Source organism: Pseudopodoces humilis, chromosome 5 (assembly GCF_049639895.1).
Source record: "Pseudopodoces humilis isolate 2021_Gansu_Grassland_sample_001 chromosome 5, ASM4963989v1, whole genome shotgun sequence".
Classification (NCBI taxonomy): Eukaryota; Metazoa; Chordata; class Aves; order Passeriformes; family Paridae; genus Pseudopodoces; species Pseudopodoces humilis.
In genome coordinates this window covers 40,467,153-40,480,160 of record NC_142204.1, presented here as the reverse complement: position 1 = coordinate 40,480,160, position 13,008 = coordinate 40,467,153, and the positions used below count along the sequence as shown (strand labels likewise).

General features: G+C 39.9%; 2 protein-coding genes across 16 annotated transcripts in view; both read left to right on the top strand.

Annotated features, from left to right (window-relative positions):
• LEMD3 (LEM domain containing 3) overlaps window positions 1–6,941 on the top strand; it is a 40,872-nt gene extending 33,931 nt beyond the window's left edge. For both annotated transcript variants that reach the window (XM_088055780.1, XM_005519327.3), the window contains 4 exons: window positions 2,622–2,703; window positions 5,388–5,493; window positions 5,584–5,662; window positions 5,908–6,941. In XM_088055780.1, the coding sequence (XP_087911906.1) occupies window positions 2,622–2,703; window positions 5,388–5,493; window positions 5,584–5,662; window positions 5,908–6,071 (431 nt within the window). In that variant the 3' untranslated portion in view covers window positions 6,072–6,941. The remainder of the gene's footprint in view (window positions 1–2,621; window positions 2,704–5,387; window positions 5,494–5,583; window positions 5,663–5,907) is intronic.
• Window positions 6,942–8,944: 2,003 nt separating this feature from the next.
• Window positions 8,945–13,008, top strand: part of MSRB3 (methionine sulfoxide reductase B3) — a 205,654-nt gene continuing 201,590 nt past the window's right edge. For 3 of the 14 annotated variants that reach the window (XR_015772588.1, XM_088055783.1, XM_014249011.2), the window contains exon 1: window positions 9,080–9,224. Coding sequence is in view for 4 of the 14 variants with exons in the window: in XM_088055786.1 (XP_087911912.1) it covers window positions 9,024–9,224 (201 nt within the window). In the remaining 10 variants the exon portion in view is untranslated. Of the gene's footprint in view, window positions 9,238–13,008 lie in introns of all 14 variants that reach the window. The other 11 variants (XR_015772589.1, XM_088055786.1, XM_014249008.2 and 8 more) reach the window with 9 other exon arrangements.

Below are 13,008 nucleotides of genomic sequence, written 5' to 3'. Positions count from 1 at the left end.
AACCAGTGTGCAACTTAGACTGTTTTCCTGCAAGGATGTCTGCTTATGCCCTTATCATGAATATTTTGTATGCTCACGCCAATGTAATTTTCAAATAATCAGTACTGTATTCTGAATAGCTTTGTCAGTGAAACTTCCTCTTGGGGGAGGGGGAGAATCAGTTCTTACTTCATGTAATGAAGTTCAAGAGATACCAGTTAACTATGCTATTTTCAGTTTTGTTGTGTAGGTACAGCATTAACTTGCCACTGTCTTCTCTAAGCTCTCTTTTTGGTACCATTTCTGGTATACATATTAAGGCTTATTATTGTTCTAGCCTTAATTTCACACCTCACTGATTTCCATGGTATTTTTTTTCCCTTATACGTGAAACACTCCATCTAAGTTGCAAAGATTATTTTTAGTTTACCATGATTTTGAAGTTTTTTTGAGAAGAGAGACTTCTTTATTTTCATATGCTGCACTGCTCTGGGCACACATCTCTACCAGTAGGATGTTACATTGTTAGAAGCAGTTTAGTCTTGTGCTGGTGGTAGGCTCTGGCTGAAGTTATCTCAGTAAACACCTGAGATCTTCCAGTCAAAAGGACATCAGAGTTATTAGAAACTGGAACAGACAAAGCTTGGTTTATATAGGTAACTACACTAAAGGGTGAATCTCCCATTTAGTTACTTTAGCTCAGTGGTGTAGCTGCTTCCATAAATATCAGTATGGATTTTTTATTTAGTTGATAAAAAGCTTGCAGAAATGTAGATCCTCTGGGTCCAGGATCTCTGCAAATAACCTCACCATTTGTTATCCTTAGATTAAAACCATGTGCTGAATAAACCTAGTGATAAACAATCAGCACATAATTTCCTCAACCCCACACCTTTCCAGGTCCGGGTCCATGACTAGGCTACCCCAGACCACCTTCTCCAGTATGGTGTGGTGCCCCAGTGTACAATATGCTGGTGACATTTCACCCCACCCTTGATCTGCTGGAGCCAACCTCCATGAGTAAGGTAAGTCCACGTATTTTTCAATGTTGCTTAGTTCTGTAAAGTTTTTGTTGTATACCCTATGTATAATTTTTAATAAGGGACAAAAAACTTTACAAAACCATGTGCTATTGAAAAAGGACTTGTCCTTAAACTATAGGAAGCTCAGAGGTAGATGCAGTGTCACCAGCATATTTGGAAATCTGTTCCCAAGAGAAAAACAGACAGGTGTTGGTGACTTGCACTCTGTGTGCATGTGTATTCTTAATAAGAACGTTTTTAGTTATTTGGGGAACTTGCAGTAGGCTTGATATTAGAATTTGATGCTACCTTTTCTAATTTTCAGTCGGTAATTGTATTTTATTTGTCTTGGGAATTTACATAAGAAGCAGGTTTTCTATGCTGTATCTCCAGTGAATTTTTTCTTGGTTAGTGCTTGTCTTTCACAAGCAGCATCTTTCACATGACTTAATTTTGCCTGTGTGACATGTTTTTTGTTTGGGTGGCATATAGAAGAGCAGCATTGTTCATATATTTTGGATGTAATTTAAAAATTTTAAAATATCGGCAATAAGAATCACAAGACATCTGCCCAATACAGAGACTTTTGACCCTTGGAATGTAACATCTTGAATATGTCACATTTTTCTGAAGTAGGGACTGCAAAGGAGAAGCATTAGCAGCAGTTTGGAATGTCATTTTTTCTTGTTGAGATTTTTAACCTTATGTTTAAGCTCTTGAATCTACTTATCTCAATCTTCAAAGTAAAACTTCCTTCAAGCCTTGAAAGCTGTTTTACTAGGTTACCCCCTTTCGGTTGCTGCTTTGTTAGCCCTTCTCAAGGCATATGGAGCTGCCCTATCTGAATCTGAAATGCTCGTTGATTCCTTTTCTCATGGTACAGTCTTCTCTTGTGACTCCCACAAGTAGAATTTGTGAACTTCAGAGAAGTTAATATTTCTTTTAGGATTTCAGAAGGTATTTCATGGCACAATTCAGCTTTGAGTTACTCTGTTATTTTTGACTTTCATTTTTCTTACATCTGTTTTTTCTTCTGGTATGTTTCATTTTAGATTTTTAGAAGCTTCTGATCATGTGTGATCATTTAGGGCTACAAAAGCCCTGTCCTTGTAGAGCATTCTTGACATGTTACTGCACTACAGATGCAATGCAACATCCATCTTAAGGTTTCCCTATTTATTAGCCAGGTGGGCAGCAAATTGTCCCAAAAATGGAAGAAATAAAAATCGATCAGGCATATTTAGATTTGTATTGTTAACTTCCAGTTCCAAAAATTTACTCCAGGTGTTATGTATATCTGTCTTTTCATGGAGATGTAGTGCATATCCTTTCTTTTCAAGTATATGGTATTTTTTTAAAATAAGCTGAATTCCTTCCATGTGGCTTGGTTATTAGAGAGTGCCTTAAATGTAGAAGTTATAAGTATAAAAAATTCAGCTAAATATGGTATGTTTTCTTCAGTGTGGTGGAAGACTGAAAAGCTTAATTTGCTTGAATTCTTTCATATAGGAAGGAAACTTTCTTCTGAGTAAAACTAGAAAGGTATTAAAGCATAAAGCTGACATTTCTTAACTCAATGCTATTATGCTTGTCAATAATTAGTATTTATTTTTTTTTTAGCATTTCATCTAGATAGAAGAAATTCACCACCAAACAGCTTGACACCATGTCTAAAGATTCGCAATATGTTTGATCCAGTTATGTAAGTAAAATCAGTTATATATCTGTATTTCTGCATTCCTTTGGAAGAGTCCATTTCTTACCTCTGAGTGGGGTTTGGAAGAAGTGAAGAAACATGAACATGTTAAAAAATAACCAACAGGTTGTAAAAAAAAAAAGTGTTTCTTTTAACATCTATGAGAAGACATAAAAAATCTTAACTGTTCGTCTTCTGTCCTTCATTGTGTTGCTGTGTGGTTTTGGATCACTTTTTGAAGGATGTGGTATATAGCCAAACTGTTTGGAGCAATGACTGATGTTTCTCCATTAATTAAATTTGTAAATGTTCAATTGTATCATCTGACAGAAGAGACTCATGTGGCCTGACAAGTAAGTTTTTAAAGTGTTGTTAAATATTCCGGAGTATTTGGAGCTTGCACAGAGTTTGCATTTAAAAGGCTGAATTTAAATCACTTACTACTTTATGGTACTGTGACTGCCTAATTTTGAAGCAAACGGATTTTTGTTCTGGGAACAAATTAGTGCTGTGTACTGGCTTGTAATGATCATGTAATTCTCAAAATTCTGAAGTATGTACTGTGTATGAATAAGTAACAAGCCTTGTTTCATGCGTCAGGAGTTAAGGAAAAATAATTAATTTTTTGTAGTCTTTTAAATCTTCATCTGCCTCTGCTATTCTGTTATATCCCCTTTGGCTCTGGAGTAGATCATGGTAGGAGTTGAGAACTAACACATATGTTATGCCAGATAATCCTGTCTAATCTTGAAAGTTTCTTTGTCCACTGTAAAGAGATACAGGGACTCCAGTAACTTCTCTGGAGTAAATTGTTCCTTAATATGATTATACAAGGGAAAAATGCAGATGCTATGTCTTACAGGGTAATGTGAGATGCTACTTGGGACTGAAGAATATAAGAAGTTGAGTGGAAAATAAAACCTGTTGATTAGGACAGGAAATAGGGGAGGACACCAGAGTATGGACACAAATAATTGCAAAGATTGGATGTATTTCTTCAGCCTTTTTTCTAGCCACATTTAATTAGTTCCTTTCCTTATTAACTGAAGAACTGTAAGTTAATGTAGCTGAAGACAGTGTTACCCCTAGCCTAGAGAAGTACTCTAAAAACCTTTTCTCAATGGCTTTAAGACTTAATGACTGGTTGAAGACACTGGCTTCTGTGGCTTCTATAATAATTTTCAGGTTGCTGTAGGGGGAACAACACTGAAGGTTTAGGTGTTGTTCTTGAAGCAAACTGATCCTCCTGTAGGAGTACTAAATAAAACATGGGATTTGCAGAGAATTTTAAGTGATATAAACATCCTTATTGTCCTTGCTTTAAAGAAGACTTTGTGAGCTATATTAGTTATAGGTTAGTGTGAGTGGTACTGAAAAAGTCCATTTCTGAAGCTTCACTGTAATATTTATTGGTATGTTGTTGCACAATATTAGCAGTTCAAAATGTCTGCTGTTAATGGAACTAATTACTGAGGTGTTACTTTTGTCAGAGCAAGCTCCCTTTTTAGCCTATATCTTTGCTGTAAGCTTCACTGGTTTTCAGTATTGACCCAGTCCATGCCCAGCAGGTGCATTAAAAAGCCCCCATATTTATAGAGTAGGAGTTATTGTGTTTTGACACTTGTCTTTAGTGCTTATATCCAGTCAGCTATTTTGAACATTGTGACTTTTAATACACTGACTTCTTGTAGACCTTTTCTTTTGGAAGTTGACCTAGCTCCATTAATGGACTGCTGGATTACATTCATAGTGGGATACTTCATCCAGTTTCATATTGTATTCCCTAGTGCATTCTTCTGTGAGCTGTCTTTGAGAGGACAATTGCTTAAGGAAATTGTTCTTATCATACCCTTGGAGTTATCTCAAAGAAAACACAAACAGTAATCCAAAGTGCAAGACAAACTGTATTATTAATCTGCTTGTGTCATTAGAGGAAGGAGGCTTATGTTCTTGTCCCAGAACTGAAAGGGATGAATACTTCAACTGACCACCTAAAACACAGAATGTACCAGTGTCTGTGATTAGATTGTCAAGTATTGTTTTGACTTTTGCTGTGGGTGCAAGGTATGTTTAACAAAACTAGTTTTAGCTGCTCTTTAAGTGACTGTATACTAACAGTAATTAGTGAATTCTTTTCAGCAATACACTAGTAGCTGTTAGAAGCAGCCCCATGAAACCAGTCTTTTTTTCTTGTCTTGAGACTCATGTGGGAATATACCAGTTAATTTGTTTTTATTAATGTTATCACAGCAAATAATCATCTTTCTACTGCCAAAAGTCGGGGAGGACTCATATCAAGGGAACAACTTGTCCAGCTTGTTCACTTGTACATTGTGAACGCTCACATCACAGCAGCAGACTTTGTTGTGTGTTTCAGACATTTACTCTGCAAGGCAGAAATGTTTTTTAACTATCAGTCTAAGCATCACTTGTATAATCCCATTTTAGGACAACACCCCAACCCAAAAACAGAAGTTTTGCCTTTTGATTTGTAGGGTTGAATTTTCTAAAGTGGGCTGTAGGAGCAAATTTGCAGTGTATTCAATAGGAAAAGTACTAAATCTGTCCTGAGGTATTTACCAGAAAATTATGGCAAGTTACAGAGAAACCAGACTCAGTGGGGAAGTATGAGAATGCTGTGAATGTTTAAAAAATTATGTAATCCATGAAATCTTTCATTGTTTGCCTAGGGAAATAGGTGATCACTGGCATCTCGCAATTCAAGAAGCAATCTTGGAGAAATGTAGTGATAATGATGGAATTGTTCATATTGCCGTAGACAAAAATTCACGTGAGGTGAGTGACTTTCCAGTAACATCTTAATACTTTGTTCATCCTTTTCAGCGAGACTTGCAAAAAACCCAAACCCCTCTCTCTCTTACTTAGGGCTGTGTATATGTCAAGTGTCTCTCCCCGGAGTATGCTGGAAAGGCTTTCAAGGCATTACATGGCTCTTGGTTTGATGGTAAGGAATGGGAGTTTTATTATAAACATGGGTAGAAATTACCCGTGAGTGCAGAAGATGGGTGTAGTTGGAATTCTTTTAAATGTTGAAATGTTTTGTATCTAAAGTATTGAGCAGTAAAAACAGGAAAAAAAAAAAAGTAAACTAATTTTGATGTAATGACATATTTGTGTTTTACATCCTGAAGCAAAATGCAATAATACTGAACTGGAAGGTTTCTCTTTTCCTATTTCTTTGCCTCACAGGAAAGCTGGTAACAGTAAAATACCTGCGACTAGATCGGTATCATCATCGTTTTCCCCAGGCTCTTACTTGTAACACTCCACTGAAGCCATCAAACAAACACATGAACTCTATGTCACATCTGCGTCTTCGGACAGGCACAACTAACTCTCAGGGAAGTTCCTGAGAAAACTTTCTACAACTGCTAGGACTGTTACTTGCAACAGGAATGTTCCTGTTTGGCTGCCGTCTTCCTTTTTTAGTGCTTTTTCTATGTAATACTTTAAAGAATTAAATAAAAGTTTCAACGTTCCAGAAGTCTTGTTTCCAAAGGGACTTAGCAATGAGGCAGTAATACTGAGCTGACAAAAAAGAAAAAAAAGTTGCTTCACAAAGTTTTCCGGGGCTATAGTAAACCGATGCATTTAAGTTTTGCATGAGGAATACCGATTTCATTATACATTTGCAGATGTGGTGACGTATTTTTGCACCAAGAAGTGTTTTTGATAATACAAAAGCATGGAGAAAAGAAGACTTCCTGTATTTCCATAGTTTCCTGTGAAATAATCTTGTGGGTATTTTGTAACAAGCAACCTACAGTTCCTGATGGTAAATAAGTTAAAAAAAAAAAAAATTCAGTCAATATTAGTTTTTTGTTGCTGTATAAGAATCTTTTTCTGCAGCTGGGGTATGGGGAAAGTGAATTTGGCATTAGTGGTTTCATATCAATGTGAGGGAAGATGAACTGATTGCGGATGTACTGGATTTTGTATATAAATGTAAATGCTGGTGGTGGCAAAAAGGGTTGTGTTCTGTGAAGATGTCTGCATCGAAGCAGCAAATAAGCTTCCTATTTTATTCAAAACCTATTGTTTTATATGGTTTTGGCTGTACCATGACAAGAGGCCAAATGCCTAAAAGTGTTGGATACAGGTTAAATATCTTTTATAGGTTTTATATAAAATACCTGACTGATTTTGTGTGAAAGGTCTGATACCAATTGTAATGAATTCAAATTTGTGAGCAATAAAGAAGCAATTGGCAGATACTGGAAAAATATTTTGTGAAAAGCTGTATTTATTATTACAAGTGTCAGGGCTGTGACAAAATACCATTGGATTAAGTGATGTTCCCAGTACATTATAACATATTTTAACGAACCATTTATCTGTTAAAATTTTAAAAGGTACATACTTCCTTGCAACAATTTTGGCTCATGCAAGCAAGTGCAGCTGACAGTAAATCTTGTGATTCCAAGCTTGTAAATTTACTAATGTTTACCTAGAAGTACAAAATTGTTGCTGAGAAGCTTAGTTGCAAATCTAAGATTATTGGCTTTACTAATCCCCACTCCTATAACAATTTTACCTAGTTATCCAGCTGGACATCCTGTAGGAGGTGAGACTGGAAGCACACCAGTCCCACAAATTTTACTGAAACTCACTTTACTTTGTAGATATGATGGATCTGCAGCATGAACTTGCACAAATAATGCACGTTTTTCTTACGGTTAAGTAAACATGATGCACACTATTCTGCAACAGGAAATCCTATTGTGCCTTACCTTTGTGCTTTTGTGGGCACCATGTTTATTATTGGAGAGTTTGTTAACCGAAAAATTTTAAATCCTCGGTTTTATGTCTCAGATGCTAATGAATGAGTATATATAATATATAATCAGCCATGCAGAATTCTACTTACCAAGGACAAGTACATATTTTTGATGGGTAAGTGGATTGTGCCAGGTCTGGTAGATTTTTGATGAGTTTTATTATATACATATATGTATATGTATAATATACATGTATATGTATTATATATATGTATATAAACTAATTTTGTTGTATTTGATGTGCATCATAGTGATTTGTTAACCTGACCTTAGTGACCCCATCTTGTGACCTGTTGCAAGAGTGAATGTAAAAATAGCTGTGGCATTTTAAAAGGTCGCCTCGATGCAAATGCATCTATCTTGCTTCTAAGATATATTTCTTGTAAACACTGTACATTTTAATTGTAATATGTACTATTATGCAGCTTATTTTACATTAAACTGTTAAGTTGACTGATATCCCTTCCTGCAAGACAGGGGAATATGTATAATATCTGAACATTTGAGAAAAATCAGATGTTTGTTGTAACTTGTCACCCTATCCTGTAAAAACCAACAAAAAACCAAACCAGACTCGAATTAAAGGTTTATTAGGGGTTTTTATATGTGTCTCACCTTCTAGATATTTGGGTGTCTCTGACTCAAATGCTTTTCTCATCTGGGGGTGGAGAGGGAGATTAATTTGTTACAGCCACCGAATTAATTTTTAGTATTTGTTCAGATGCGAACAGGTGCTGCTGTGAGCTGACACACACAGCTGAGTTTCACTTAACTCTCAGCTTGACTTTCGTCCTGATTCTGTACACAGGGAGTGCAGAGACATTACCTTGATTCGTAAGTCGTGGACATGCCATGTTGTCTCCCCTGCCAGAGGGCAGGGGTGAAGAGCCATAACCTTGTGCTTTCAGCCTCTTCCTTGTATTTTGAGATACAAAGAGTCATCAAAGGGCTGTTGATAGATTAACAGAAGAGATTGACTTTTTTTCTTGTCATTATCTTAGGCTGCTTTAGAATTGTTTTAATGACAGGTTGAAGGTTTGGGGAATAGAAGGAACAAAGAAAGGTGTGTAAGTCCATTATTTACAGTCAGTTGTCCCGCATACATATTCGCGTCGCGTGGGGAAGGGGAGCAGGAGGAGGAAGAGGTTCGATGTCGTTCAGTTCCCTCCGTTTTGGCAGCTGGGCACGGTGGGCACTGGGCGCTGTCCTGGTTTCGCGGCCGGTGCTGAAGTCGGGAGCGGGGTCCGGCTGGGAGCCGTGGGGGCTGAGAGCGCTGCCCCCGCTCCCGGCCGGCGCCGCGCAGGCGGCTGAGGGGCACGGCACTCCGGCCGGGGCTTTCCTTGCAACCGCGGGAACGTCTCTTTAAAGGGCCGAGGAGCCGCTTCGTCGGCGTGTCCGAAGCGCACCCTTTAAGCCTTTAGGAGAGGGCGCTTCGGTCGTCCCTCGGCGGTGGGGCCGGACACGGGGCCGGCCACCTCCCCGCGCTGCCGGGTCGTGCCGGGCGTGCGGCGGGAGTCTCCCGACTCCATGTTCATATTTGGCGTTGGCCGCCGGTGCCCAGGAATTTCCCGTCATGCTCCCCGGGCGGCGGGCCCGTCACTGCGCTCCCGCGGGGCGGGGGGGCCGGGGCCGCTCGCTCGCTCCCTCGGGCCGCTCCCATGCGCGCTGCGCCGCCGCCGCTGCTCCCCGCGCTCTGTCTGGCGCTGGCGGCCGCCGCAGGAGCCGCAGGTAGGAGCCGCAGGTAGGAGCTGCACCCGGCCCCCGCCTCCACACCGGCCCCGCTGCCGTGCCGCGGGGAGGGCGGGCCGGGGGCGGCGGCGGGGGCGAGGGGAGGAGCGGCCCCGGCGGCGCGGGGGGCCGAGCCGGGCCGGGCCGCACCTGCCGGGGCGGCGGCGGGAGCGGAGGGGAGCGGGTCGGCGCTGAGGAGGACCCCGCCGGCCCTGCTGGCGGCCGAGAACAGGGCTGGGGTCGGGGGTCGCTCGGGTCGGTGCCCGTGTCACGGAGCGAGCCCCTGACAGCGCTCGTCGCCCCCGCATCCCGGCCGCATCCTGGCTGAGGCGCTCCTGCGGCCGCCGCAGCGCCTGGACCCTGGCGCAGCCCCTGGCTCCGGGTGTCCTGCGCCGACTGGAGCTCCCGGCTCTAACGGGGTGCACAGCGGAATAGCTGGCTCGGGGAAGCAGCGCTTGACCGAGCGCCTAATGAGTTCGGTTCAGCCGCTGTCCCCAGCTCGGTAACTTGTGCAGCGCTGGGTCAAAAAAGGAGCTTAAACTTCTCAAATGAGCTCACGATTTGGATGTGTTTTTCCAAGGAAGCTCAGTGTGTTCCCTGACTAGGTTTGTTTGGCGTTATTCTTCTGACAGATACAATCGTTGCAAAGGATAAAGTATAGTTTATTTCTTACTGTCCCCTGGCCGAGTAGATGTAGCTGTACTTGGTGCATCGTAATATTTCTGGAAACAGAAATGAGACTTAATTAAGCTTCCTGTAGTATTTGACAAATTAGCTATAAATGCTGTCTTTCCTGCTTGAACTGAATTTTCAGTCATCACCCTCTTAGCACCAAGACTAAAAAGTCAGTAGTCCTGACTGCACTAAAAAGTGCAGTAATTCTAAACAAGCATAGCTGTGTATTAAAAATGCCAAATCTAAAAGTAGTTATCTACAGATAAGGCCGGATGTCAGCTGTTACCTAGTGATAAATGCTGTAAGGTAGTCTCTCAAAGTCTTCTGACCACCTTTTAGGGAAGTATAGAGCCTTACATTATGTATACCATGCTTTTAGCTCTTTCTGTGTTGTTACTACTGAAACGGTTCTGAAGACGTGCTCTCTGGACAGATAGAAGTCAGAATGAGAAATCTGCAATAGCCAGATTCTTTTCCTTTCTCACACAGCTTGCTTATGGCAAGTCACCTGTAAATGGAACAGCCATCTTCACTCCCACTATGGCACAATGCCACTCATCTGAATCCAGAATTTAATGCTTAGAATTTGTCCTGCCTGTGTTCTTGCCCTTGCTGAGTAGACACAAGTGCTTTCTGTCTTATTTGCTGATGATTCCCAACTTTTTGTTACGTTGCTGCATGCCTTTGCAGTTCGTCACGAATCTTTGTCTGCCAAATTTGGTTGGTAACAGTGCTCTTTGAGTCTGATTCTGGGAGTAGTTTCCATGTGGCTTGTCATCTTAATCAGACGTTTGCTCATAGTTTCTAAAAGAATCGCCTGCCTCGCTTTAGACATGGCTTATTTTAGAACAGTATTTCTCAACTGTCTTTTACAAATAATGTAGGGAATTAAATATGGTTAGCAACTTAACCAGAGTTACTAAATAATCCTAGAGTTCTGACATTAAAAAAGAATTTTTTTAAAAAAAAGTTATGCATTGCTTTGTTAAAAGCAGTAAAATTAGCAGAGTTAAACAATATACAGTTCAGTCCAGAATGTGGTTAGTCGGTCCTTTTCCCATCCGACGTGTCTTGGATCTTAATAATACACGTTTGGAAAGATCTTTTAGGAGGAAAAACAATCCCATTTTTCTTCTAAAGGCGCAATCTTTAAAAATAGTGCCTTTGTAGATGGGCTAATGTTTCTATATTTGGTAGCAAAGCCATATAAAGCAGTTGATCCTAGACAAAAATAAAGTCTTTTGACTGAATGACCTTGCTCATTTTTCCAAGTGGTAGCAATTACACGCTCACACAGGGGTTAGTTAATTCAGATGTTTATGTCAGTACATGCTGTGAGAATTCCTTATTTTTTGTTTGTACATACAGTATGAATTCCTTACAGCTGTTTGGTAAGGGCCAGCTTGCACGTGAGAGAGGTATTTGGTCCTTTGCCCTGTTATTTATGAAGGTATGGGAGGATCTTGTTTACCTACTCATGTTTTGTTAGCTTTGTAAGCTGATACTTGTGTCTGTATCATTGGAGATCCAGCCTATTTATTACCTTAGAAATGCCAGAAAACAGAATTTCTCTATTAGGTGGGTTGTTAACAGTGCTTTTGTTACTTGTTTTAAAAGATGGGATAGTAAGAGTCAGTAGGGGAAGAGAAGAGAATTCTCTGTTAAGGATTTAATCTTCTCAGACAGAAGGTTAAGAAGTCTGCCTGTCTGCATCTGACTGGCATTGCTACAAGCCAGCAATGCAGCAAAGCCATCCAATTTGGAGATAGCTTTGTTGAGCTGCATAATTCAAGTGAGTGTGTCCTCATTACAGAGCAACTCTTAAGCTACATGCAGCATTATATTAGTCATAGGTAGGGAATATGACCTTCTTTCCCCCTTTTTATTATTATTCTTTTTGTTTGTTTAAAGCTGCAGTTTGGGCAGCACCAAAGCTGTGTATGAACTTAAGCTATGGAGGCTTTAACTGATAGGAAAGTGGGATAAACATTGGCCTAATTATAGCTGGGTCTAGCTCTAGCTTAAGGGTTCCTTAGCCAAAAGACCCCAACAAAAATGGACCTTCAAATTCCTGGTGTGTTTATGGCATTGTAATTAGGAATTACTGTCAAATAAAGTCAGGTGTGGATTTATCTTTGCCTGAGTAACTCTGAAGTTGGTATGCTTATTTTGGAACAAACCGCAAGGCCAGACAGAAATAGGGTGTTTTCTTGCTCGGGAGCTCTCACGTCCTTACATGGAGTTATTTCAAGGTTACTTTCTCCACACAAGACAGAGGTCTTTTAAACAGAACAACAAAAAACCTGAGAGCTTTTGGGGCACTTTTTTTGTTGCCTCATAGAGTAAGAAGTGACACGTTAATTTTCCCTTCCCTTATTCACCTTGCTTTGGTAGGAATTATTGTTACCTTTTCAGAGGCTTCATTTCCCTCAGAAGAATCTTTGGTTCTCAGTGAGCTATTAATATGTACTAGCTTTTTAAAAAAACACAAAACTAAAGATTTAAGTCCTTCTCTATGGAAATTTGTGAATGTATAACCAACTAGCAGTGTTTTAAAATTAATTTTCAACTAAGCACTTAAGAAAAGGAAGGAAACACATACTGCTTTATTAACTTCTACCAGAAATTGAAGAATGTCATTGTGTATTTTAGCAAGGATTTTTGTGTCTTTAGTGTGTGAGGATGCTGATCTGTATTTTTTGCATGAAAATAGGGTAGAAGAATTCTTTGGGAACCCCTTTTATGGTGAGGTAATTGGAAATTATAATTTATCTGCTTAACTCCAGCCTTCTGGTTCTCATTTAGCAACCTCAATTCAGCATTATCTGAAAACCACACAATCTAGCAACTGGAACTGGGAATAAAGAGGCTTTTTGCAATAAGGATTTTAAGATCTGAGGAATTGAACGATACTAGCCCAAAACAGGCAAGAACAATACTTACACTTATAAGGTACTAACACAGTTTTGCTGTCCTCACAGACTTAAATTATAGTTTAGCATTGTTTTGTAGAATAATTAATAGCATAAGTACTTCTTTATTTCCAGAAGGTTTTGGATTTAAACATGAGTCAGCTGTTGAGTGTTGCACAGACAAAATCTAAGGACAG